Source organism: Nothoprocta perdicaria, unplaced genomic scaffold (genome assembly GCF_003342845.1).
Source record: "Nothoprocta perdicaria isolate Ctin4 unplaced genomic scaffold, notPer1 scaffold_108, whole genome shotgun sequence".
In the NCBI taxonomy this organism is placed as follows: domain Eukaryota; kingdom Metazoa; phylum Chordata; class Aves; order Tinamiformes; family Tinamidae; genus Nothoprocta; species Nothoprocta perdicaria.
The window spans coordinates 2,602,876-2,627,940 of NW_020454183.1; the positions used below are offsets into that span (position 1 = coordinate 2,602,876).

General features: G+C 51.8%; 1 protein-coding gene across 1 annotated transcript; it reads left to right on the plus strand.

The window, feature by feature from the left end:
• Positions 1-2,024: 2,024 nt before the first annotated feature.
• On the plus strand, positions 2,025-23,901 carry LOC112953520 (forkhead box protein N3; the record flags this gene model as incomplete). Its single annotated transcript, XM_026046600.1, has 2 exons — positions 2,025-2,579; positions 23,765-23,901. Coding segments are annotated over exons 1-2 (680 nt in total), but the record flags the coding sequence as incomplete, so codon positions are not given.
• Between the last annotated feature and the right edge of the window lie 1,164 nt (positions 23,902-25,065).

Below are 25,065 nucleotides of genomic sequence, written 5' to 3' on the forward strand. Positions count from 1 at the left end.
GGCCGCCGCCACGCGCGGCCCTTGCGCGGCACGGGAGGTATGCGCGGCCCCGCACCCGCCCGTCGCCTAGCAACGCCGCTGATTGGCCGCCGCCGCGCCCAATGGGCGCTCGCCCTCCCTCCGCCCGCCTCCCCCCGTGGCCAGTAGGGTGGGAGCGCTGCCCGGGGGCGGCCGGGCCGGGGGCGGTGCGGGCGGGCGCCGGGCGGGCGGGATCCGCCGCCGTCCCCGCCGCTCCGGAGCGGGGGCCACGGCGGCCCCGGCCCGCGGCGGCCGTTCACGTACGTGGCGGAGCAGCCTTTCCTGGCAGCTCATTAACAACGTTCGCTTCAGCTGCGGGCTCTCGTGTAGCCGCGCGTTTCTTTGTCTGAGAACGGCGAGCAGGAAGATGTGCCAAATTCCGCCTTCCCCCCGGCCCGCTCCGCCCCTCGCCCTCGAGGTTGTTGTGGAAAACTCCCGGGCCGCCGCCGTGGCAAAGTTGCCGGGCCGCGCGGGAGCCCCGCGGGCGGCCGTGGCGGCCGCAGCCCGGGCAGAGCGGCGGGAATAAAGAGAGGAGCCGGAGGCGGGCGCCGTCCGGCCCTTCGGGAGGAGGCTCCCGGCAAATAAGCGAATTAAACAGAAAGCGAGCAGCAGGTTGCCATAGCAACATAGCAATTAAATTACTTTGCTGTCAGCCGTCACGTCCCATCGTTTTCCCGGGATGGAGCTGCGGGCCAGTCCCGCGGTGCTGAGCTGGCCGTGGCCGCCCCGGTCAAAGTGCGCAGGGACGAGGGCCCAAGTGGCCTTCCCGATTTATTGTTTTCCCTTCTGTAGGGTCTAAAATATCGCCTGTCTTTTCTCTTTCCCAGAATGGCCTCCGTCTCCTCTTTTCCCCCTGTAGATAATGTGGCTCGCTCTGCTGCTGCCTGTAGTTTTTCCTCTTCACTTCCAGTATCGGGCATGTGACTGTGTGACTTTCAAATGCACCTTCACTGGTCCCCCTCTTGCTCTTGGTTGGCGCTCCCACAGGAGGCTTCATAGTTTTAAAATTCCTCATTAACTCCTGCAAATTTCTGTCTCGTTGCTCTTCACCTCTCCAGCCCTGCCTTTTCTTTGAACTTCTCCTGTCAGTTGGGAGAGCGAAGGGAATCTATTCCCTGCTCCCGAGGCTGGGTTGTCCGGCCCCTGTGCATTCCTGTCGCTCTGCACGGGCGCCTCTGGAGGCCCTGCCTCCCTCCCGCTGGAATGGGTCCCCGGCGCTGGAATCGGTGCTCCGGTGCCGCCGCCGCTCACCAGGCTTCTCCAGGCCGCCGCGGAGCCTCGTGCCGTTCGCTCCCGACTCCCCCTGCTACCACGTTCCCAGCACATTTCAGCTTATGTTAAAATCCTCTCTGTTTACATACATTTTTAAAGTGCTCTATTCCTCTGGCGCTTGCTTCCCTCCCTGTCTTGGCCCTGCTCCCAAAACTACTGTGTGTTGCCTTCCCTCTTCTCTCCTCCCACCCTTTCTGTCCCTGAGCTTTGGCTGCAATTGTGGAGTTTTGCTGCGACTGTGACTGGAGTTGGATTTGGTGCGTGTCTGCCTGTGCCTTTAATCACAGTGTTGTCCTCCCAAGGGAACAGCAGAACTTAACCTGAAGCAACTGGCCTTAAGATCCTTTCCTTTCTCTTCTTCTTCCCCCCCCCCCCCCTTTTTTTCAAAGTTTATATGCTTATTAAAGTGATATGATTGGTGTATTCGGGGATTCAATACACATATTCATCATTAAAGGAGTTTGTCTTAAGGATTTTCTGTATGGGGCTTCACGTACACACAGAACTGAGGCACAGCAGGATTATATCATTGTTCCATTGACTGAAATTTCTTTCCTTTTCCCGGTTTTGGATTATTTTGCGCGACGTTCGTGGCCGAGCGTTCTTGCAAGTCCCTCGTTTTCGGCAGAAGTCGCACGGGGCCGGGTTGCTGGCGAGGGAGAGGCTCCGCTTGCCACGAGCTAACTCTTTTCTCTCTCTCTTTCTCCCCTCACTCTGGGTTTGCGGCCCCAGGAGTCTCTGCCTAAATGGGTCCAGTGATGCCTCCCAGTAAGAAGCCCGAGGGCTCGGGAATTAGCGTTCCCAGCGGACTGAGCCAGCGCTACCAAGACAGCGATTTATCGAAGGCGCTTCCCGACGATGAGGACCTGGACTTCTCTTTGCCTGCCATCCGATTAGAAAAAGGGGCCATGGAAGATGAAGAACTGACTAATTTGAACTGGCTGCACGAAAGCAAGAACTTGCTGAAAAGCTTTGGGGACTCGGTGCTGCGGAGCGTCAGCCCCGTGCAGGACGTGGGCGACGACACGCCGCCGTCCCCCGCGCACTCGGACGTGCCCTACGACGCCAAGCAGAACCCCAACTGCAAACCTCCTTACTCCTTTAGCTGCCTCATATTTATGGCCATCGAGGACTCGCCAACCAAAAGACTGCCCGTAAAGGATATATACAACTGGATCTTGGAACACTTTCCGTATTTTGCAAATGCACCCACTGGATGGAAAAATTCTGTGAGACATAATCTATCCTTGAATAAGTGTTTTAAGAAAGTGGACAAAGACCGAAGCCAGGTAAGTTTGAAACTGCGGAAACGTGTCTGGCTCTGATGAAATTCACCTGCTAATCCCGGGCCGGGGTCACTGCAGCAAAAAGCAGGCTAGGCTGTCCCTGGTAATGCACTTCATTACATTCAGAGAGCCAACATTTCTTCAGCATGGCTCATTCTGATTTTATTAAATTCATTGTCTAGACATCTGTAAGAAAGTACTTTGTGTGTGTGTTTTTTCTTTTCCCCCCAGCTGGTGTCTTCATGCATAGTGGTTAAATATTGTTTTTAGTTATCACGCTGTGGTAATGGTTTCCAGCTATACTAGATGAATGTAATCATGTTATAAATAGGCTGCTTGCTGTTCTTGGCTTATACAAATGTATAGTGAAAGGGTACGCCTTATGTAAGCGGCCATCTATCTTCCCCTGGTCTGTGCTGTAATCTGATTTCTTTTTTATCTCTTTTTTTTCTTTTTTTTTTTTTTTTTTTTAAACAAATAGAAGTAGTCTTGAATTCTGCTACCGAAGCTCCCTCCTGTGTGTTCAGGAATTCCAGGCAGGTTGTAGAGGAGCTGGGGAGAAGCCTGTGCTTAGAGGTGGGAGTCCCCTCAGTGAGGACACCGGGGCACCCAGGACAGGCTCCCGCTTTGGGGGCGCTGGGCGCCTGGCCTCACTGCGGAGCCCGTGGCCGCATGTGGGGAATGGGGAAGGGAGGCCGCGCTCTGCAGAGCTGCCCCTGCCTGCAGCCCTCCGGGAACGCTCCCCGTTTCCAGTGGGACGGTGCTCGGGAGCTGGGATGGAGGTGAATCCAGGCGACGTGTGCAGAGACTGCGGAAAATAGCAGCCCACCAGGGCCTCTCAGCAGGTAGTGGGGTAAATAGCAGGCAGGGTCCTGTCGCGGGCTGCCTTGCTCTGCAATTGCCCAGGGACCGGAATGGGGCCCTCTGAAATTCCTGGGGCCCCCGGAACGTTTCAGCTTCTGGCTGGAGCAGCAGGTGACCTGGACCTCGGGATCTCAGCGGCTCCGGTGCTGTGTTTGCCTTGGAACTGGCTACCCTGGAACTAGGCTTCTGCTGGTGGTGCTGTTCTCCCTGCTTTGGCTGTGGTTTAGCTGTAAATGCTCTGGAGTAGGAGCCAAAGTCAATCTACAGGAAGAATCCTCAGTCACCCTAAACTAACAGCTTTTGTTTATTTATCTATTATTTATTTATTTATTTATTTTTACTGCTTTTATATCTCTGGAGGTTTACTTTTTTTACTTTTTTTCCCCAACAATCAACTATTTTAACATTTGTTTTTAGTATCATTCCCTAAAATCCGCCCTCCGTGTCTTGGAGATCACACGCCGCGCGTTAGTACTTTTATAAATGAGCCGCTGTGAATGATTGGGCGTGAGATTATAAAACCAGTTCCTGAACTGGATCCTGTTTTGTGTAAACCAGAGCCTTAAAATCTCCTTTGGAGCCGAGACAATAGTAAGTCCCACAAGGGACTTCCAGGATCCTGTTCCGTAAGGAACCTAACAACGTGCTTAAAGATTCCCAAATGCCGTAACCGGCAAGGCCTGTGTTGGGCTCAGCCGCTTGTTTTGTTCCTTCCCTCTTCCTCTGCTTCCAGCGGATGGTTTCTGTCCCGGCTTCCTTGCGGAGCCTCGTGACGCCGCTGCTGCCCTCCCGTGCGGTGCCAGGCCCCGTGTCGGCGCAGCGGGCACCGTGGGCAGGAGCTGCGGCCTTGCAGGGCAGCCACTTCACCCGCTTCAGCTTGAGCACAGCCGGGGCGCCGTCGCGCTCGCCGGGGCCGCTCGGCACGCCGCGCCGCGCCGCGGGCGCCAGCACTGCTCCCAGGGCGCCCGATGGCACGCGGGGAGCGCGGCAGCACCCTGCAGCGGGGCCCTTTGTGACAGCGCTTCCCGTTCACAGCCACGCGGGGCAAGTCCCGCGTCTGGAGGTTCTCTGTCGTGCTGCTTCGAGGTGGGAAAGGCGTTCAGCAAATAGCACGTCCTTGGATGTTGGCGAGACAGGCTCTGGAGCACGGACAGTGTCGGGGGAAGGAGTTAATCAGTGTTGGGAATTGCAGGCATTTGCTGCTTGATGTGTGTTGACACACTGCGAGAAGCTAGAAGCTTTTCCTCTCATAGCTGTGCTTTCCAGGGTTTGTTTGTGTCGTCTTTTAGCAGTGATTTTGCTAAAAAAAGTGCTGCTGAACACTTGATCCTTTTTTGAATTCCCTCGGCACAGTAGTTTCCTCAGCCTGGGCCTTCACCAGTTCACATGCAGTTGATAGTGTGCAGCTTTTTGGGCACGCAGCGAATAGTGTGCAGCTTTTTGGGCCTGCATCCGAGCGCTCGCATTTCCTGCCGTGGGATCCCTGAGCAGAGAGCAGAGGCGCCGACCGCCTCGCTTCAGGTTTCAGCTTGCCTCGCCTCGGCGAGCCCGCTGCCGGGAATGCCGGGAAGAGGCGCTTTCCTCCCAGGATTTGTCTGCGCCTTGCTGCTCTTCCCGAGCCATGGGCCTCGCCTGCAGCCCCCGTTCCCGCCGCCTTGCTGCGAGGCCGTCCCTTGGCGCGCGGAAGGCCGAGCGCGGAGCCCTTTGCGCAGCAACCCTGTTTGCACCCAGCTCCGTGATTTATTAACAGCTGGCCAGAGTATAAAGTGTCACGGGACGGGAGCAATGAGAGGAGTCCCCTGGCTTTGTTTCTGCTGCGGGACCCGCAAATTCAGGCGCTCGGCTTAATCCCCTTGCGAACATGGAGATTTAACTGTCCCCCAGCGTGTGTCCCCTTTAGGGCACCGCGCTAGCCCGGCACTTCACCGGCTTCCCGGCCATCTGCTCCTTGGCTGTGGAGAGGAATTTTTCTTGTGTATGTGTCGCCATAGCAACGAGTTTGCAGTTGATATGGAAAGTAAGCAGTTGCCCTAGCAACGGAGTTACTGATGTGGCAGCCTCGCTCGCGCGCAGGGCGAGGGCTGAGGCGGCTCAGACGCGGCGTGTAGGTTCGCCGGGATCGCGGCTGCGCCCCTAGCGCGGCTCCGGCGACGGGGCTGCTCGGAAAGGCTCTGTTGAGCCCCGCTTCCTGCCCTCGGGGAGGCCCTTGTTTGCACAGGGATCCCGGCCTGGAGGCTGTGCTTCCAGGGCGTGGGGTTTGCTCCACGCAAACTTTGCCGGGCAGCGCCAGCAAATAAGCGCGTGTGGGGAGTGAGTGTTTGACATCGTCGGCTTCTTGTTGTTCTTTCTAGTGCCTGGTAAGGGCAGACGGTCAGAAAATCCAGGACGCTTGTGCCGTGCCCATTGCTGATGGGTGTTCCGACGCCTTTTCCCTGCTCGGTGCTTTTTTAGGTGCTTTTTTTAGGCATCCTGCCTTTTGAGAGGATTCCTCCTTGTGTGTGTGCTGCATGGCCTGAGCGAGGGGAGCGCTCACGCCGAGCACGGTCATAGGGATTGGTTTGGCCGTGGTGCCGAGGGACGTCGTAATGGAAGCGTGATGAGGGTAAGGGATCTGTTTATGGGGATGGCAGGAGAAAATTCTCCTCGCTTGATGTCGAAGTTATTCTTAGAAGTACGTGGTCCATAAGTGGGTCATGGCGATGCAGCCAGGCTCCTCCTCCGTCTGGAGCGGCCCCGCGGCTCCGAGCGCTCCCGCGCCCTCCGAGGGCCCTGCCTCCGAGTCGGCCTTGCCTCCGGTGCTGGTTTCCAGGTCCTGCCTCCAGGACCAGGAGCCGGCCGCAAGGGAATCCTCGCGGGGAGCCCCGAGGCGCTGCGGGGCTCCGCTCTTGTGTCCTGGGCGCCTCTTTCTGCAGTGTGCTAATGCCGGGGTTTTTGGGGAGCAAAGCCCTGGGCAGGATGGGAGCTGGGGGAGAGCAGAGGAGCCCCACTGCTCCCTGCTGCCGGCTCCTGAGGCCGTGTGTGTAGGAACAGCGGCTGGCGACGGGGCCCGCGCTCCCTAACGTCATCTGCGCACATCTCCTGTGAAGCCGTTTGGCACGCTGGGGATAGAGGGAATCTCTTCCAGTTTTAATATTGTTAGCACCCTGGCTGACCTAAATAGCACGAGCAGGACAAGTTCGCTGCGTTTACAACATCTGGTGGAGCTAAAATGTAAAAAAAAATAAATAAAAAAATCAAAGCACCGTTGAGACTCATGCTAAAGACTTGACTGCATTAATAAAATAATGTCCTAAATAAGCCGATCCAGCTGTTAATTTCCCAGATCGTTAAAAGGAAATGTTGTGGTTTTGAGCAGGAATTTGTCTAGTTCAGCTTGAAATCCATTTTGTTATAACGTAGTTTGTTGTATTAAAATGCTCTCTAGTTATCAGAAATTTTCTCTCTGAATTGTTTTTTAGAGAAAATGCAGATCATCTCTTTGCACAGAAATAAAAAAGTGACTTGATCATAAAGGCCTGCGGACCTTTCCTGTAATACGGGTTTTCCAGATATCGAACAGTTTATGGAGAGCTTTCCTTGAACCCTGCTCAGTCGTGCTTTCAAAGTGCAAAACCAAGAAATTATACAGAATATTTAAATAATAGATTTCCTGAAGCAGCGTGTGAGAGGAATGTGCTTCCATCTCCCTGGCTTCCAGCTGCTTCACTGTGCATCCCTTTGGAGAGCCTGTCTGAACTGCCTCGTTCGGGCTGTCCTTGGCACCGTCGGTTCTTCGCCAGGTGCTTTGGAAGCGCTGCCCGTGCCGGGATGGGCCTTTGCACGTTATGTCCGGGGCATTTGTATTATCTTGCATTTGTATTATCTCGCTCTTGGTTCTGATGGGCGGTCGGTGGCCGTTCTCTGGGTGGTGAGATGGGTTTTGCTGCGTGTTGAGGGGCCTTTAGCACATGGTCCTGGTTGGTTTGGCTGCACAGACCGGAGTGGCTGCTGTGCTTGTGTTCCCAACCATGTCCCTGTTCCTAACCCACGGCAAATACAATGCGAGAACGTGCCGGGTAGCGCTGACAGAACCAGGCTGGGAGAGCAGGAACGGGCTGCCCTTCGCCCGCTAGGCTGGGCTTGGGCCGATGGGCCCGTGTTGCAGCAGGAATCCCCCCCGGCTGCTGGTCCCAGCACTTCTTGGACTGTGCCAAATGTCTGTGGCTCTGCGGCGAGCCGGGGACCTGCTCAGAGGCCGGAGCCAGCTGCACTTCTTTGTTTTCTTTTCAGTTCCTGAGTTGCTTTTCAGCTTAGTTCCCTGATTGAGGTCGCAACCCAGTGCAAGAGACCATCGTGCGGAGGGACATGTGATGATGGGTCGGCTGACGGGCCCTTCCTTAGGTAGCCAAAGAGGGCAGCTAATCCTCGTGGGAGAAAGGCCGGACAGAGGCTGGTGGCTGGAGAGAGCACAGAAGGGCCTGAGGGATGAATCCTACTGCAGGGCCAAGGCTGGGAGCACGTGAGCAAAAAGAAAAGTTATCTGTAACCGGAGGCTTTCTCCTGCTGGGGATGTTGACTTCGAGCTCCTGCTTGGCTCCTGGTCATTGCAGTCAGATGGTGCCTGTTGGGGAGCGCATCGTAAGCGTGGGGAGTTGCCTGCAGCTCCCGCCGTGTCTCCCGCTCCACGGTGACGCGTCACAGAATCCGTGTTTATTACGGAACGTGTGTCCCTGCGCTTCCCGCTCCGCCTGCCCAAAGGGAAGTGTTCTGTACGGGCTGACACACAACAGCACGTTGTGCCGCCAGGCTTCACTTCCCTGGTGAGGATCCCTTGAAGAGGAGCCCAGAAAAGCTGGTGGTGACTGAACAGCTCTGTGCAACCCTCGGCCCGGGAAGCGCGGGGCCGGCACGAGTTATTCTTCTCAGTTATCTTAAACTTATTACTCTTATTTGCACCGTAAAACTGCTCAAAACAAGTGAGTCGTCCAGGATGGTGTGCGTTGAAATCCGTATGAGAAGGGAAATGCCGTGTGATTCTGTGTTTGATTTAATTGACTTGTGTCACCAGAACTGGGCAGAACAGGGCTGGAGAAGCGGAGCGTGCGGCTCCGTGCGGCTCCGTGCAGCTCCATGCGGAGCGGTGGCCAAGCAGAGTGTTTTGGAGCAGTCGCTCCCGCTGTAAGTGCACACACATTTGCTTTATAAATAAAAATATAAATAAATAACTACCTATGGCCGCTGCTCGTTAAATTGTGCTCGCCAGGCACTGAGGGAAGGCCTGTGCCGCACACTTGTGTGCGTCCTTACAGCTAATAAGCATTTCTCCAAGTTAGAATTAGCTCCTATCTGATTGTTAAAGGGATTTTTTAACAGAGTAGAAGCCTCCAGTCTTCTGTGCAAAAAAAGATACTGAGGAAAGTTTGTTTTACTGAGGCCCTGATGAAACTGGGTGATTTTGTGGTACTTCTCCTTTCAGACAGTTTGTTATAAAGCAGCAATCTGTTAAGAATTACGCCACTTTTTAGCTTTTTCAGTGATGGCAATTGACTTGTTGTGATCAGTACCTCAGTTCTAGCTCTCAACTGAAAAACAAAACAAGAAGCAGCCTGTGCTTCATTTTACTTGCTAGCCCCTCGCCTTGGTTATAATCCCCAGGAAAGTTCAGCGCTGCTGCCAGGCGTTTCCCACCTGCTCTCAGGGATACCTGCTCCGTTCCGGAGCTGGAAGGGGCAGAGGGAGCTGCTGGGATGGAGCATCCGTCCGTGCTGCGTGAAGAGGTGGGCGTTGCTTGCAGGAGCACCCAGGGGCACCTGCCCATGAGGACAGGGTCTTTAAAGCATCTTAAGGCAGAGCAGGTCCTGGGGCCTCTCCGGATGCTTTTCAGGCACTCTCGTGCCCCGATGTGGGTGTTTTTCTGACTCGATGTTTTCCTTGGTTTGGAAGAATTCAGGCCCAGCAGTTTATGTTCTGTATTTTCTTCGATTGCAGAGGCAAAGGTCTCTACTTTAAAAGAACATTTCTTTATATTAATCAGTGAATCTAAAATTCACTGCTGGAACATCATTAATTTGTGGTGTTTAGCTGGCCTGTGTAGAGATAAGGAAAAGGAACCCCTTATTTGAGCTTTCTTAGTGAGAATTTCCTGACACACTTTCATTTTGAGCAAAATCAGTGTCCAAAACAGAAGTTTGCAGCAGTTCTCCCCATTAAACAAGGGAAGTGCAGAAATAACAAGTCTCATAACCCATGATGAGATCTTGTTTCCTGATTCCTCCTCTTTATCATAAATGCGAGATTATTATTGTTTTATCCTTAGAATAAATACATTTGTAACAGGCTTATTTGGGCCCCGACAAGATTTAAGGACTCCCGGGCAGTCGAACTTGCATCCGCTAACTCCTGAGTTTCTCACAGCTACCAGTGGTCTCACATTCACCCAGCACAGACGTCGTGTAAGAATCCCCAGCGAGGGGAAGGTGACGTGAGGGCAGCCTTGGCCTGGCACGTGCCCTCCCGTCTGCCTTTTCCCCCGGTCCCTGCTGGCCCTTTGCAGCTCGCGTGTGAGCAGGTGAAAATAAGGAACGGGTTAATGGAATTCTCCGCTCTTAGGGAAAGCATCACTGCTGCTGTGATGATACAGGATATAATAAATGTAAAAGTTGGCAGTTTGATCTGTTTTCTTTCAACTTTTGGGTGGAACTAAGTGGTTATCGCATGGTTAATCATTAGGAATAAAATCCTATTGTAATACAGAGAAATTGTATTTGCAGAGATTCCCCTCAGTACCCTCGCCTTGCAGTAACTGTCTGTGCTCAGCCATAGATTAAGAGAGAAAAACTGCATTTCCAGAGATCCTGGCTACTTTTATGGCCACTTAAAAGACTTCTGGAGAGAGAGGTTTGACAGCTTGGAGAAGTGCAAGCTGCTGCCTTGGCTGGAGCTGGGGCCGCACGCCGCCTTTGAGAGCAAATGGTTGCGAGCCCCTGGCTCAGACCACGTCGAGTTCTCCAAGCCTCGCCTTGGGAAATAAACCCCGTTTGGAAATTTAAGGGGGAATAATGACAGAATTGTTAGGTCATCCCACCCTCCCCGAGCTACTTGAAGCTGCAAATGAGCCACGCAAGTGATTCGTGGTTTGCCTGCACTGCTGGGGCAGGGGAGCGGAGATGCTCCGTGTTCCGTCGGGAAACGCCGGAGCCGGGAGGCGGAGGGGCCCTGGCTCCCGGCGCCATGGGTCGAGCAGCCCAGCCGCTTCTCCAAAGGCCCTTCCTGTTTTGGCAATGAGAGCGCTTATTGTTATGTAATTATCTTATCGCAGCGGTTTATCTGGGGTTTCTTTCTCTTCCCCTCTCTTTCCGAAAACTGAGTGTTTCTTGCCCAAATCCCAGTGCTAAATATACACCCAGTTGCTGTTGTAGAAGAGGAGAGATTTGTTTTCACAATTTTATATCGAGTTCTAGTGCTTTTTAGACATTTGGCTGCACAGCAGAGGAACAGGAAAGAGGCTGTCATGAAAAGACAAATTGCACTGAAGACTTAGTGCCGTGCTTGCCCCCAGCTACCGAGACAAATGGGATCCTACTCGTCAGGCTGCACCTCCTCTTTTCTGCTTAAGTTTGTCTGTTTATGCATCTCTCTGTCTTTATATTTTAGCTCCTTATATTGCCATTTTGCTTAATGGATCATCAAAGCCCTTCTACATACAAAGGAAGCAGAAAGTTGTTCGGGTTTCTGTCCGCTTGCCCCTCTGTGCTAGGGAAGCAACGTGCTGTCCGAGTGCGGAATTTCCTTGGGACACCAGTGCCTGTTCCCACAAATGGGAACCAGTTAATCTAAACGGATCGCTCTGAATTAAGGGCCAAGCTGGACTGTCTCTCTTCTGTCAAAACAAGCACTTAAATTTTAGTAGAAGGCTCCACTGTGGCCACCCTCTGTTCTCTCGGGTATTGCAGACACGGTTGCAAGGCCCTCGGACTTGCCGGGAGCGACGCTTTGGTTTTCAGGAGCCAAGTTCAGTGTCTTGGCCTAACGAATCTGCCTCGGTGGGTCCAGTGCTGTTGTCTTTTAGAGCTGGGTACTCTTGAACTTGGAGAAGAAGAAATATAGTTATGACCATTGCCTTTCAGAAACAGTATTTTCTCTCATTCTTCTTGTATGAGAATACAAAATTTTCATTTAACAAACTTTGATTTCTAAGGTTTATCACTGAAATTATAGGGTAAATCTCGCTTTCTTACCCTGTTTCTTGCTCCCGGTAGCAGACGTGGCTCATTCTGGCGTCAAAGCAAATAATGTTTCTGCAGCAGGCGCTGCTGCTAATTCACACCTGCCTCTGCAGCCCCGTGTTCTCCCGCTCCTTCCCGAGTCCCCTGCACCAGGAAGGTGCTGGGCTGCTCCCGCTCGGCCTGCAGGGGCGTCCGGGTCTCCCTTCTTGGTGGAACTGTCCATCTACTTGGATTTTGTGCCGTATCGACTTGGATTTTTTGTGCCGTATGTACTTGGATTTTGTTTCTTTCCAATTCCAATTTATAGAGTCGAATTCATAAACTTTTTTAGGGGTTTACACTCAATCTATAATTTAGAAATGCATTAAATGGGTAAAGAATTTGCTTCACCAATAGTCCCTTGTTTTTACTTGTTTTGACTATCCATCAGTTCCTGTGTTTGGCATCAGTTTAAACAACAGGACGATGCCAGGGTTTATTTAAATGGCTTTTCAATTTAAGCCGCATTTGACTTCAGTTCTGTTAATGGGTTGTAATCCCTTCTCACCCTATGCACAGAGAGAGATTTCTGTTTCCATGAGGAGGGAGTTTAGTGGTTATCTAGATGAGAGGTAGGATGTGTGTGTGTGTGTGCATGTGCATGCTTCAAGAAAAGCACTCTTAGTGGTTCTGTGTGTGTGTGTGTGCATTTCACTATACAGATGTGCATGGCAAGGATAGTATGTGGAGCTATTTATATAGATGCTTGGGCCTTAAAAGTTATGAAATTGCCTTAAAAAGCATGATATCTTTTATCATAATTGGGATGGGAGGCTTATGTCAGTGTTTATAAGATCCCCTTCCCTTTTTTTTTATGCAGAAATTGGGGAAACCGGCAGTGTTGGCATTTTTCTATTCTCCTGACTTTCTAGTATAAATAGTTCAAACCCCACTGTGGTGAAATGCTGTGATGTGGCCGTACTGAAGGCAGGTTCTGGAGGTCAGCATGAGGCTGTAGCCTGTAGGGCTTCATCTCTTGTTGACATGGGTCTCTTTACAACCTGCTGGGACAGTCTTCTCTGAGGAGAGCCCGGCAGTTAGCCAAGTCCCCGCGTGGGCAATTTCACATGTTTGGTGGGTTATAAAGACGAGAAGCTTTCGGTGCAGCCGCCCGGGTCCCGCTGTGGAGCCGGGGCAGGCGGCCTCCTCCTCTTGTTGCCTGCGAAGCGAGAGCAGATGTTTCCACCACCACCACGTCAGCCAGGACCGCTTGCTGCTCTGTATGCCAAGTTCAATGTGTCATGGGGATCCAACACGTACAGTCACTATTCCTGGAGTTTCAGTCTTCGGGTTCATGGATAGAATTAAGGATTAGGTATCCCCCATCTTTCCTTTTCACTAGTCTTTGGATAGATCTCCAGCAACTTTGACCTCTTTTCCCAGCTTTGAATTCTCTGTGTAGGGAAGTTTGTGTATTATTTCAGGTTACTTTCACCTTTAGGTTATTGTTTGCTGTTCTTGCTACTTTTGTTTCTTTCCTCTTAGTTGAACCTTTTGCAGCATCTAATAGCGGCTCTGGGAATATCCATCTGTCTGAAGAAACAGTGGGCAGAAAGGGAGAGGTCCTGTGTACTAATTATTCATCGCACTGTTTGGAACGTGCATTTGCATTTAGCAAAAAAGTTGAAACCTTTTTTTTTTTTTTTTTTTTTGAGCTATGGCTTTTGTTTGTAAAACTTTTGCTATTTTTGGCGTGTCAAACATGAAGGCTTCCTGTGTGAAATTGATAGAGAGAAAATGACAGAAGACGTGAACAGTGACGGAGGTCACAGCAGGCTGTTTGTGTGACACCTGTGCCAGGCTAGCAGCCTCACGTGGGTGTCCTCCGGTGAGATCTTCCTGTCCTTTGGAGGGCAGGTCTGTTCAGAGGCGCGTTTGGTCTTGAGTAGTTTTGAGGAAAACAGTTTTCTGTCCCTTTGGGAATAACACAAACCTGCACCTCGCTGCTCCCAGACTTCACAGCCCCGAGACTGGATGGTGGGTGAACGGTGCATTCTCATTGCCCGCCTTTGCTCAGAAAGGGTTTCTCCCTCTTTCCTTCCACGTCAGGTGCGTTGAGTCAGGTGGCTCAAAGATGATTCCGTGTTTTGTCATGGAAGGAGAGGCCTTTCTGCTCCGTGTGCCAGGACAGTGGAAGCCCGTGTGGGGTGTCCGTGTGGCCTCTTGCTCCGGGGCTGCCCGTGGTGCCAGGAGGGCTGCACGCTGCGCCCGCGGCTGCGCTCACAGCCCCTGCCGCCAGCGGGGACCCGGGCGCCCCGGGCTGCTCTGGCTTCGGAGAGCGCGAGGCTCTCACGTGGCTTCCGACTCCGTTGTGAATTTGAGGAAGCTTGCTTTCCCTTCCCTTTTTTTTTTTTTTTTTTGGTGTGAAATAGAAAAGTGACTGTAGGGTTTGGGTATCATCTAGCAAAATGAAGTGGGTTTCTAGATAGAAGAAGAATATAGAGAGAGTCAGCAATACAACAGTACAATAATAACATCAATAAACCTGGGAGTCTTTTCTTGCCACGCCATAGACTTTGAGGAGGGTCTTTCTAGGCCTCAGATCAACATTTCAAAATGTTGAACATTCGTCTTTTTTGCTTTAAATCCACACTCACTGATGAGTCTATTGGAGGTCTCTGGTGCCGTCACTTTGCCATGTTTAATAGATTACCTGCACACTTTCCAAATGTGTTTTGCTGGTGGAGGGCCTCAGGAAGCTGAAATGCAGCATGAGTTATCCCTTGGGACGCGTGCCCGGTTCTCTGCGCGCGCTGCAGAGGGTCTCCATGGCCAGCTCCTGGTGCAGCTGCCCCTTCAGCCTTTACCAGTCCCGTGAACTGGCACTGTGAAATGCAGGCGCCTAAAAACCCAAGGCAAACCAAACCCAAGCGATAGCCCCTGAAAAACAGATTTCACAGTTGTATGGGACAAAAAATTAATGAGGGGATTCTTTGTTTTCTTCACAGTAAGATTAAATAAAACTATGTTGAGGATTAAGCAACTTTATCTCTTATTGTTTTTATGAACCTTTGCTTCAACAGTGGTCCTAAATATAATAATTAAAAAAAAAGAGTGAAAGGAAATGCAGCTTCTCTGAATGAATTGCTCCCACCCTGCGAATTTCCTGTATTGCAGCGTTTAGCCCACGGCACCTCCGGCACGGAGGGCAGGCGCTGCCTGCAGCCCTCGGGGCTGGAAGGAGGAGGGCTCTGCACATGGAGCTGGGGTGGGGAAGGGTGGGCAGCAGGATGGGGATGGGGAAGGGTGTTCCTCATGGGCAGCAGTGGTCAGCGGGGGACCGTGTTGGGGCACTCCACTCTCTCCCTGAGTACACAGCTCCCTTGCAGTCTGAGGTGAGGCCCCCACCCTGGGAGGCTCCGATGGGATCCAGGTGGTGTGGCTGGCATTGGCTGCCTCACCTGGGAAGGCTTTGGTAGCTCGGCCCTCAGGAAGGGCAGGAGGAGGTTCCTGCTGAGGAAGGTGGCCGAGATCAAGTAAGGCTCAAAGTACAGTTGAGAAGTTGCTTTGTGGTGGAAGATTCTTACAATAATAGGCAAGTGTTTTGTTTTGCTTTCCATCTTTTCCGATGCGAGAAAGAGGAAAGAGAGCAAAAAGGAGCAGCTTTGAACTTGGTGTAGAAATAGGCTACAAGTTCAGAGTCGTGTGCATGCTCAGATAACAAAATAACGTTGATTTGCTACGGAGTGAGCTGTGTCGGTGAGGTGTCCGTTGCAGGGGAGCAGATCCCACCTCGGTGTGTGGCAGGGACCGCAGGCAGGTGTGTGCTGAGCTTGGCTCGGCCTCAAGCACGGCTCTGTTGCCTCGAAGAACACGGGGTGCTCCAAACACCACCCGTGTCTGAGCAGCCACTCCAACCGTTTGTCCAAGGGCCTGCTTTTCCCCCCAGTTCCTTGAGAGAAACTATATTAAATACCAACCAAGGGAAACGCCTGCATAAAATAGTTGTAGGGGGAAATGGGGCAAATCCATTAGCTTTTGTCAGGTCTTCCTTATTTCTGTTTTTGTTTGTCAGTGCCAATGGGTTTAGTTTAACTTGCTCTTTCCCACCCATCGCTGGTGGCCGTTAGTCCCTTCCCCTTGGAATTCGCTCCCTGCCTTATTGCCTCATTGATACAGGCAAGCGAGAAGGGACCCTCCAGCCCTCGGCACAGATGGAAATGTCGAATAATTTTTTGAATGTCTGTTGGGTGAAGGGTTGTGTTTAAAAATTGTTGCCGGCTTTCATGTACTGTGTAACTATATATTTGTACGAAAAAAGCAATTTATATTTTTGTCAGCTGTATAATCTGGAGCCAGTGACAACATTATGAGTATCAGATGAGCAGTGGGTGTTTAAATGAGTGCTCCCTTGACATGAAATTAGCACAGTTCACTAAACCAGCTATTGGCTTGGAGGGATATTATTTTTGCCTCTGCCATTGACTTCATAGGTGACCTTGAGCACTTAGCTTATTTCTTCCTTAGTCTTGTGTCCCCTTAATTTTCTTTTCAGTGCGGTAGGGCTAATTGCCCTTTCCACATACGTACAGAAACGTCACAGACCGATGCAGCATTAACCTCTCTCACGGCCCCGCCAGCCCTTGCTGCTGGCGGGTTTGCTCTCCGGGCCCTGCTGGCTTCGCTGCCCCGTGTCGCGGCATCTCCTTGGTGTGACGGGGGGTGCCTCCGCAGCCCTGCTTCCGTGCCTGGCCTTTGCCCAGCCTGGGAGAGCTTTGGGAAGTGCTGGGCACGAGCCCCAACAACACGCGTGTGCGCGGTGCGGGACCGAGACGTCGCCAAGGGCGGCTGGTCACCTTGTTGTTAGCTGACTTGGGGGGTTTCGGTCTGGCGGCCGCCCCTCCCCTGGCCCTGGTTAGGGTGGTTGCCTGTGGACTCAGCAAGGAGATGCTGGGGGGCTAGTTAGGACCCACAGAGTTGGGTGGCCTAACGCAGCGCCTAGCTGTCCCGTGGGAGCTGGTGTGTGGGGCAGTTAGGCCTGCGCAGGGCGGTTGGGCCTGCGCGGGGCAGTTAGGCCTGCGCGGTGCCAGGCACGCAGGGCGGGTGGGAGATCCTCGGGGGATCGGGAGGCCGCTGTGGGTGCCTCGCGGGGCAGCCCGTGGCGGCCGCTCGCTGTGCTGGGCGCACCGGTTGCTCACTGGCTTCTCTGCCCGGAGGGAGCCCCGGGTCGCCCTGCTCGTCGGCGGCGCTTGAGCTCCCAGTTTGAACGCGGAGGCGTTTTCCGCGCGCGGAGGATCCTGGCCAGGGCTGTTATCTTGCTTGTGAATGAAACATCCCGTAGCAGAGGTATCAGTGTTTGCCAATTAAGCTCCTTGCACTTATTGATGTGTTGTTGAGCTGAAAATCTGCTTAAGAGCCCGTGAAAGGCTTGGTGTGCGTGGAGCCGCGGCCAGGGCGCAGCCGCAGCCCGGGCTGCTCCTCAACGCGGGCCCGTGGGGTTGACGCTGCTCCTGAGCCCTCCCGGGCCCGTCGGAGCGCTGCCCTCCGCTCCCAACGGCACCGCGGAAGGGAGCGAGCCCGTCCGTGCTGCTCTGGGGCCCTTCCCGCGGCGGGTGCTTCGCTTCCACAGCGTGTGCCAGTCCAAATGTGTGGGGAGCAGGGAAAACCTCTCCTGTTTCCTCTGCCGGTGCTACTTGGAGCTGCCTTGGAACATAGGCTCACCGTGCTGTTGTGCATTTTCATATTGCATCCTGTTTTGCAGGATCTTACACTGCTGTCCTACCTGTGAAGCTCCTGTTTCTTGTTTACCGCAGGAATTCCGCACCGTTTCCTTTTCTCCAGTTGCTGCTTTATAGCACCAGCCTGGCCCTTTCTGTTGCTCTGCCCTGCTTTATTCGCATGCTTGGCTTCCTGTTTTTTGGGGAGGCGTGGGGGAGGGAGGCTGTCTTGTTCTATTTTAGGGCTAACTAGTGCTTTTTTACCGAAATCACACTTCTCATTCAACTGAAGTTGCTTACAGGCACCCTCCCGCCCACCTTTCCCGCCAAAAGGTAGTGCCCGTTCAGCAAAGGGAAGGACACCGGAGGCATCGGGATGCTTAATAATGTCCTTGCTCCGGCAGCTCCCGGGGCAGGCCAGGGCTTGAGCAGCTGGTGGGGTAGTTCCTCGAGCATATCCCATATCCCATACCCCATTGATGTTGGGGTAGTTCCTCGAGCATATCCCATATCAAGAGATGAGCACAAACACGGACACTTGGCCTTCTGTGACTTGCTCTGAACTAATGGATATTTTCACTTGGAGCAAAACAAGGTTTAAAAAGGCCCAACCTTTGGTTTTCTGGAGAATAGCTGCTTTCTTGATGCGTCTGCTGTTCCTGAGGTTGTGAAGCAAGCCTTCCCTAACACCAAACTTCACTTTCATGTACTGAGTGTGCATTTACAGTGATGGAATTGTGTTTTTAACCATTTAGAGCTCTTTTTCAGCATTGTGCATGAGTTGAGCCGTGGTGGCTGGTTTACTGAGAAAAAGTTCAAAACACGGGGGTGGAACGAATGGGAGGTGGTTTGTTCTGCTGCAGGCAAATGCTGCTTCAGTTTTGCCTCCGTGACAAAGTGTCACGATGATGACAAACTTTCCGCTGCGGGACAGAGAGCGTTTCTAGCTCTTTGAGTTCATAGGGCTGGGGGATTCTCAGGGAGGGCTTGTACAGATGATGTGCTTGCCAGGCAGTTGTTACTGTCATTAAAACTGCAGTCAAGGTCTATCGTGCAGTTCCCTGAAAAGGCCCTTACAGAATTTCACTGCTCTGCACTCAGAATGTTTTAAGAGAATGAGAAAAAGCTCTTAGGCTACATGAATAGGTATTTGTAATTTTTATGTCAGATTACACTGGATGTAAGGAATGTGTTTTATAATAATAGCAATTGTTGGCAATGGCTTTGTTTTTCTTTCTTTAAGAATTCCTTAGCAGAGTTTTGTTTTCTTTTTTTTTTTTTTTTTTTAACTAGCTGACCTCGAATGATTCAAATACTCTGCTTGTCTTCTACAGAGTACTTAAATTGTTTAAAAATTAAGCGGCTAGAGCACCCTGCAACCTCATCTGTAAGGTACATAGCCGTTAAAGAGCATAAAGCTTTAGGTTACCCCGAGAGCCCCTGCATGTGAGCAGAGAAGCAGAATTCTGTCTGTCCTGGTAACTTTGCATACTGATGACTGAAGGAGAGCAAAAAACGCTTGAATGTTGCAGAGCATCAAACCAGCTGCGGCATCTTAGACCATCGTCTTCCCGAGCATTCGCCAACCGAGTTGTCCATGACTCCGAGTCACTGCGATACCAACGTGCAGGAGGGGTGGCTGATCTCGGGGCGCCTCTCTGGGCGCCGCTGTCTCCGAGCGAGCAGAACAGAGCTGGCTTTGAGCAGCGCTCGGCGCTGCACAAGTTCCCTTTGTGCATTGAGAAGCCTCCCTGCCCTCGGCAGCCCTTGGGTGTTGCAGTGCTGATTCACCGAGACCTAGACGCTCGCAGAAGCCTTTAATTCTCCAGTCTGGTTGGATTTTGTAGTTGTGACCTGCTTATTTCCCCTGCTGCAACTGCCCATATGGCCGGGACTTCTCAGGGAGCCCGTAGTGATGTGTTGGGGGAAGGATGTATAATGCACGTTGCACTGCAGAATGTTTTTCAGGCACTTGGCAGGCGTCTCTGCTTAGTACAAATGAATAAGTTATTTAAGGAAGTCATTCTTTCTTAAGGTATATTTTGGGGTGATTATTTGTTGCTCTTTGTGCAATTCACAAAGACACAGAGTCATGTGGTGTAATTCAAAAAATATCTTTATTCCCTTCTGCTACCTCTCCCATCTCCTTCCCAAAATCCTGCGCCTCTTTATGAAATAGTGTTCTCATAAGATGTGGAGAGTTTGTGCTTAGAAGGAATTCTTGGTAGTACTTTGTGGTCTCTGGGAACTACCTGGAAAACTGTTTGAGTCAACATTTCCAAAATTGCTCTGTGTTTGGAATAATCACATGCCCGGGTGGGGAGGGAAACAGTGTGCACTTCTGAGGGGCCCCCAAGTTAGAAAACTTTCCACCATAGCCGTTCTGTTGGGAGTTTGTGCTACTCTTACTGCTGGTCTTGCTGCCTGCAGCCCTAGGTACGCTCTGAACACCAACCATACGGCCAGAAATGTGGCTGTTTGAAGTCAGTAGTAGCTCCACAGGCTTAGGATTTATGACGAGCAGGCTGGTTACTTGGACTCCTTAACATCATATTGGGTGCTTTAAGTGCCTTACACACAATGGAAATCTCTTTATTTGTGGTTAGAAGCGGCAGTTACTTGTTTCACATTCTGGCCTGGCTGCAGCTGTTTGAGTGGTTGTTACAAATTCTCTGGTGGCATCTTGCTTATCCCCCAAGTTGTCTGTGTGGTTTTTTTAAATTTGCATTTCAAAGAGTGTCTCATTGCAGCTGCCTCCTAGAGAGCCTCCTCTATCTTTGCAAGGCATGCTTGGACACCTAGGGAAGCCGTGCAGCATTCCTGTGGATAATCTCCTTGGGAAATTCACGGGAAGATTTGCTCTGAATTTGGTGTTGCAAAGTAACCGGGCACAAGGCTCACGACAAATATTTATTTTGGTGAAAAACTTTTTCATACCCACTAGGCTCTGAGCAGTAGCCTCTCTAGTGTTACTCCCCAGGTTCCGTGTGTGCTGGGAGCAAGCCTTAGGTCAGGGATGGGGAGTGCTGGCATCAGAAGGCTCCTCATCCCTGCTCCCAGCTCTCACTGCTAAGAGGTTTCCCTCAGGAGAGCCTGGCCCTGGCTACCCTCCCCTTTCTGCTTGGTGTGGAAGGAGGAGGAGGAGGAGAGCTTTCCTGGGCAGGAGCTGTTGTTGCCTTGTTTTAGGTAGGAAAGCAGGTAATGGGCGAGCGGGGCTGCAGGGCCGCTCGCTCGCTGGGCCCGCATCTCTGCCCGTCTCTTCCTGCCCTTCTTGCCCAACCCATCCCGACTTTTCCCCGCACGCCTCCTTGCCCAGGCCTCCTGTGCGGCCGCCTCAGCGCGCTCAAGAGGAGCCCCTCGCCGGGAGAGAATCATGGAAAAGTGGCCGGGCCAAAGGGCTGCCTGCAGCGGGATGGCGGCAGTTGGCTTGTGGAAGCAGGCTCAGGTCCTTATTCTCCATCTGATTAAAAGACGGACAAAATTTTGCCCTTGGATTCTAATAGGAGGTGTCAAGCAGGATTTTAAACTAGCTTCTACCAGCAGTCCATTTGGAGAAAAACCAGTTAGACACTGAATGTGTCTTAAACCTTTCCATGGTATTGCAGTGGTTTAAATTTCTGGGAGAAAATCAGATGTGTCTACCTGAGTTATGAGAAGGAATAAATGAGGTAAAGATTAGAGGTTTAGTACACAAGAGCAAGAAAAAGGTGTAATATTTTCATAAGGGTAGCAGCAAGCATCTTGAAGAGGTTTATTTTCAAGGAAAAAGTGTTCAATCATGAGCTTCTGCAGAGTAGCTTCTAGATATTATTTGTGACATGGGCGCCCGTGGCACTGACCTGGGGCGCCCATGCCCTGAGCGCCGCGCGCAGCGGGAACGGCCCCGCTCCCGGCTCCCAGCGAGGCTGCAGACATTCCAGCGCCGGGATTACCCCGGCTCCCAGGCGCTCCGCAGGCACTTGTTGCCTAGGAGACAAATGCAATCCAAGGATTTTTTTTATCCTTCCTTTCTGTTTTTTGATTGGCGCCACTATTGACTTTTGGCTCGGAGGAGGGAGCGGAGCAGCGCGCCGAGTGTCCTAAGATGGGAATTAATCACTAACTGATTGCCCCGAATTGCAGTGATTTCCTCTCTCAGGGTTTCCTACGTATAGAGGGACTAATGCGCATTTAAACAGGCGGCTGTGAGGCTCTCTGCACCTGTGACTGTCGGGAAGGCTTCTCAACCGGATGACAGTTCGGTTTCCTTTTTAGTTCTGCTCTGTTGTTGTGTATGTGGAAGAAGAGAAATAAATATCTTAGAAAAAGGAACTTTGCTTGGTGGGAGAGCTTTGGATTAAATGATATCGGGTTTTGCTGCTAACTTCCAAGTTGGCTGTATTGCAATGAAAATACAGCAAATCTGCTCTCTCGGTGTTTCCTTCAACAGGGAGTGTAATTCTCCTCAGCACTTCGTGTGTGAGAGAGTTTCTGTTTTCCAGGGAGATTATTTTTGGCTTTCAGAAGAACATCAACAAACCAAACAAATTCAGCTTTACAGTCATACAAGGTTTTGAAGTTAGTGTTCAGTGGTGACCTCGTCTTGCAAGCCCCTCAGCTCCTGCTTGTCTTGACGGGTTTGGAGGGTTTGATGCCTTCCAGGTAGATGGAAATTCTGTCTTGGATGCAAATGAAAAAATCTAAAGTGGAAAAAACATGTTTTGTTCAAGCAAATACAAATAAGGTAGATTTATTTAAATGTAGCATTTTTTTTAAAGCTTATCCTATGCTGTAAAGAGTAAAGAATCCAGCAAAGGTTTTCTTCTAGAAATGTTCCCAGTTCTGCACAGCTGGCTTTCTTAGAAGGGACTGTTGTGTTCTTGCTGTGTCTCGTGGACGGGACATGTGGGCACCGAGAAGCTTGGATTCCATTTTTTGACTCTGTCCTGTGCTTAAAAAAGTCATTTTTACCCTGCTTACCTTGGTGAGCATCTGTAGTGGTGGTGTCCCATCTGTAGAGGATGGGATAAGTGTGGAAACCTCCCTTTTGCAAACTGCTCTGAGGTACGGAGCACAGGCTTCCGTCGCTGACACCAGCGAGGGCAGTTTCATCACCTGCTGTGGAGCTTTCCGTGCGTTGAGGACCACTAAGCCCGGAGGGAGGAAGGGAGGGAGGGAGGGTTTAAGCACCTTGTACATCACAGGGTGGAGCAGCGTGTCGCGCTTCGTGGGGCTCCCTGAAGGTGACAAGTTTTCGGAAGGAAATGGGTGTTTGTTTCCTCCTTCCATGTGGCCTTTGCAAGTAATCTCGCACTTCCAGCGTGGCTTTGGTGCTTGTTTCTCAACGCACAAAATGCAGGGCCTCGTTCCACGCGCGCAGGTCTGAGGCCTGGAAAGGGATGGAAAGGCGGCTCGAGGCTGTAGCACAACCACCCCCTGGATGGTCTATCCACAGGATGTCCATGTTCACCCGGACTCCCACCCGGGCGCCCTGAGCGGCTGCCCGCGCGGTCACTCCATCCTCGGGCCTCGTGGTTGTTCTCACGTATCCTTGGCAGCCCAAGGCTGCTCCCAGCTCCCGCTCCGCGCGTGTCCGTGGCACAGCCGGGGAAGGCTGTTTTTCTGCTCCCAGAAAACTGTCTGAAAGGTCTGCGCTCCGACCTGGGAGGAGGCTGAGGCGGGACTGGGAATTGCTGGGGGCGGCAGGAGAAAGGGGGAATTTCAGCGTGCTCTTCCCTGTGCTGATGCGCTGCTCGGCACGTTCGGAAAGGGGAATTGCAGGAACCACTGGTCTGACTGATGGCAACTTCACATCACCCTTAAATGGTTTAAATGCTGATTTCGCTGTTTTGTTTTCTTTTTTTTTTGTTTTGGGTTTTTTGGTTACTTTTTCCCCTTGGGGGAGAAAAGATGATTAATTTCCTCTTGTAGTATAATGGCACTGATGTCATGTGGCTGAAGGATTAAGTCCTTTTATTTTTAAAACAGTTGCTAGGGTGTTTAAACCCCTCCTTTCCAGCCCTGTTTCTTGTTAGTTTAACGGTAAAAGGGAAAAGAAAATCACTTTCAGCGAGAATCTACTTTCTTCAAAGTTTCCGTTTAAGAGTAACTGCAGTTTCTTATTTTTCCAATATGTGATGATGGGGAAATTGCCAGATATTATTAAATCAAATTAACTAGTAGTGAGAGAGGAAAAAGAGGCAGTCAAACATTCACTCTTCTCTCTCTCTTTTTTTTTTTTTTTCCTGAAAGTGTGATTTAAACCATACATTTGCAATACTTGTTATGGGAGCAATAATCTCTGGCAAATAAACTGGTGTTCACTTCTGTCAAACAGACAAAAAACCCGAACCCGCTGCTTTTCCTGACAAATACTGCTAAATAAATAAGGCTGTGCCGTTAGATCAAATATTTGATTTTTTTTTTAATTCTTTTTTCTTTGCAGAGTATTGGAAAGGGGTCCTTGTGGTGTATAGACCCAGAATATAGACAAAATCTTATTCAGGCTTTGAAAAAGACACCCTATCACCCATACTCGCATGTGTTCAATACACCTCCCACATCTCCTCAGGCATATCAAAGGTAAGAACTAGCTGCATTTTACAACTCTAACTGTTTTCCTCCCGTGTTGCCGGTGACTCCGGGGCGAGAGGCGGCAGGCGCTGGGAGACGCTCTGCGCCTGTTGGTGCTGCCGGGGGGTTGTAGCTACAACCGACCGCCCTGGCGCCTGTCCCAGGGTGTCGCGAGGGTACAGGCGCGGCTCCTGCTCTGCTCCAGGGATGGGTGCGGGCTCGGGGGGTCGGGGTTTCAGTCTGCTTGTTGCTTGTGGCTGACGTTAGGGAGCGGGGCGCTGCAAAGAGGGCTGCTCTCGGGGCTGGGCGTGCGGAGAAGCGAGCGCCAGGTCTTTGCGCAACCGCTTTCCCCCGGTTGCTAAGAGGGGAATTAACCTCTTCCCTTGTCCCAAATTCGCTCGGGCTGGATTGGAAGCGCTTTTCCCCTCCGCATGCCGGCTGGAGCCGCGCGTGCAGCGCCCGCCGCGCGGGGCCTGTGGCGGCCTCGTCCCGCGCGCGCCGGGCGCCGCCATGGGGAGCAGCTGGGCTGGCGGGCGGCAGCGCCCGCCCTTGCCGGGCGATTAGCGTGATGGTAACCACGGCAACGCGGGCGTCGCCGTGGCAACGCGTAGCGGAGACAGGTGCAGTTGCATCACGCGGCGGTTGGTTGCCTGGCAAAGGGACAGGCCGTTAGGACGCAGCGCTGCGCTGTCGCTGCGGCAACGGCTAATCCTGCCTAGCAACGGCCGCGGGTGAAACTTTTTTTTTGTGTGTGTGTGTGTGTTAAATGGGGATATTGTACCTGGTTTTGTCTCGAGTGGAGATCAAGAGAACTGGGGGGAGGGCTTTTCTTTTCCTTTTTCTCCCCCCCCCCTTCATTTTTCCTTTCTTTTTGCTCAAGTGAGCTGCTGTCACCCAGCATCAGGAGGTGAAATGAGCATGGGCTTTCCATGACCGATGGAGTAACCGAGGTCCCCCTGTGGCACAGGCCTCAGCACAGCCTGTACCAAATTCTGGCTGATGTAGCGCTCTACGAAATGTTTTCCATAGTACCACTGTATTGGGCTTTTTTGTTTTTTCCACATTCATTTTTCCTTGCTCCCAGCAGTCCCTCCTCTGCTGTGCTTTGCAGAAGGACAGATAAGTAATTTGGGTAATTGCATTACAATTGTAATTCAAATGTTTGAGCGAGCT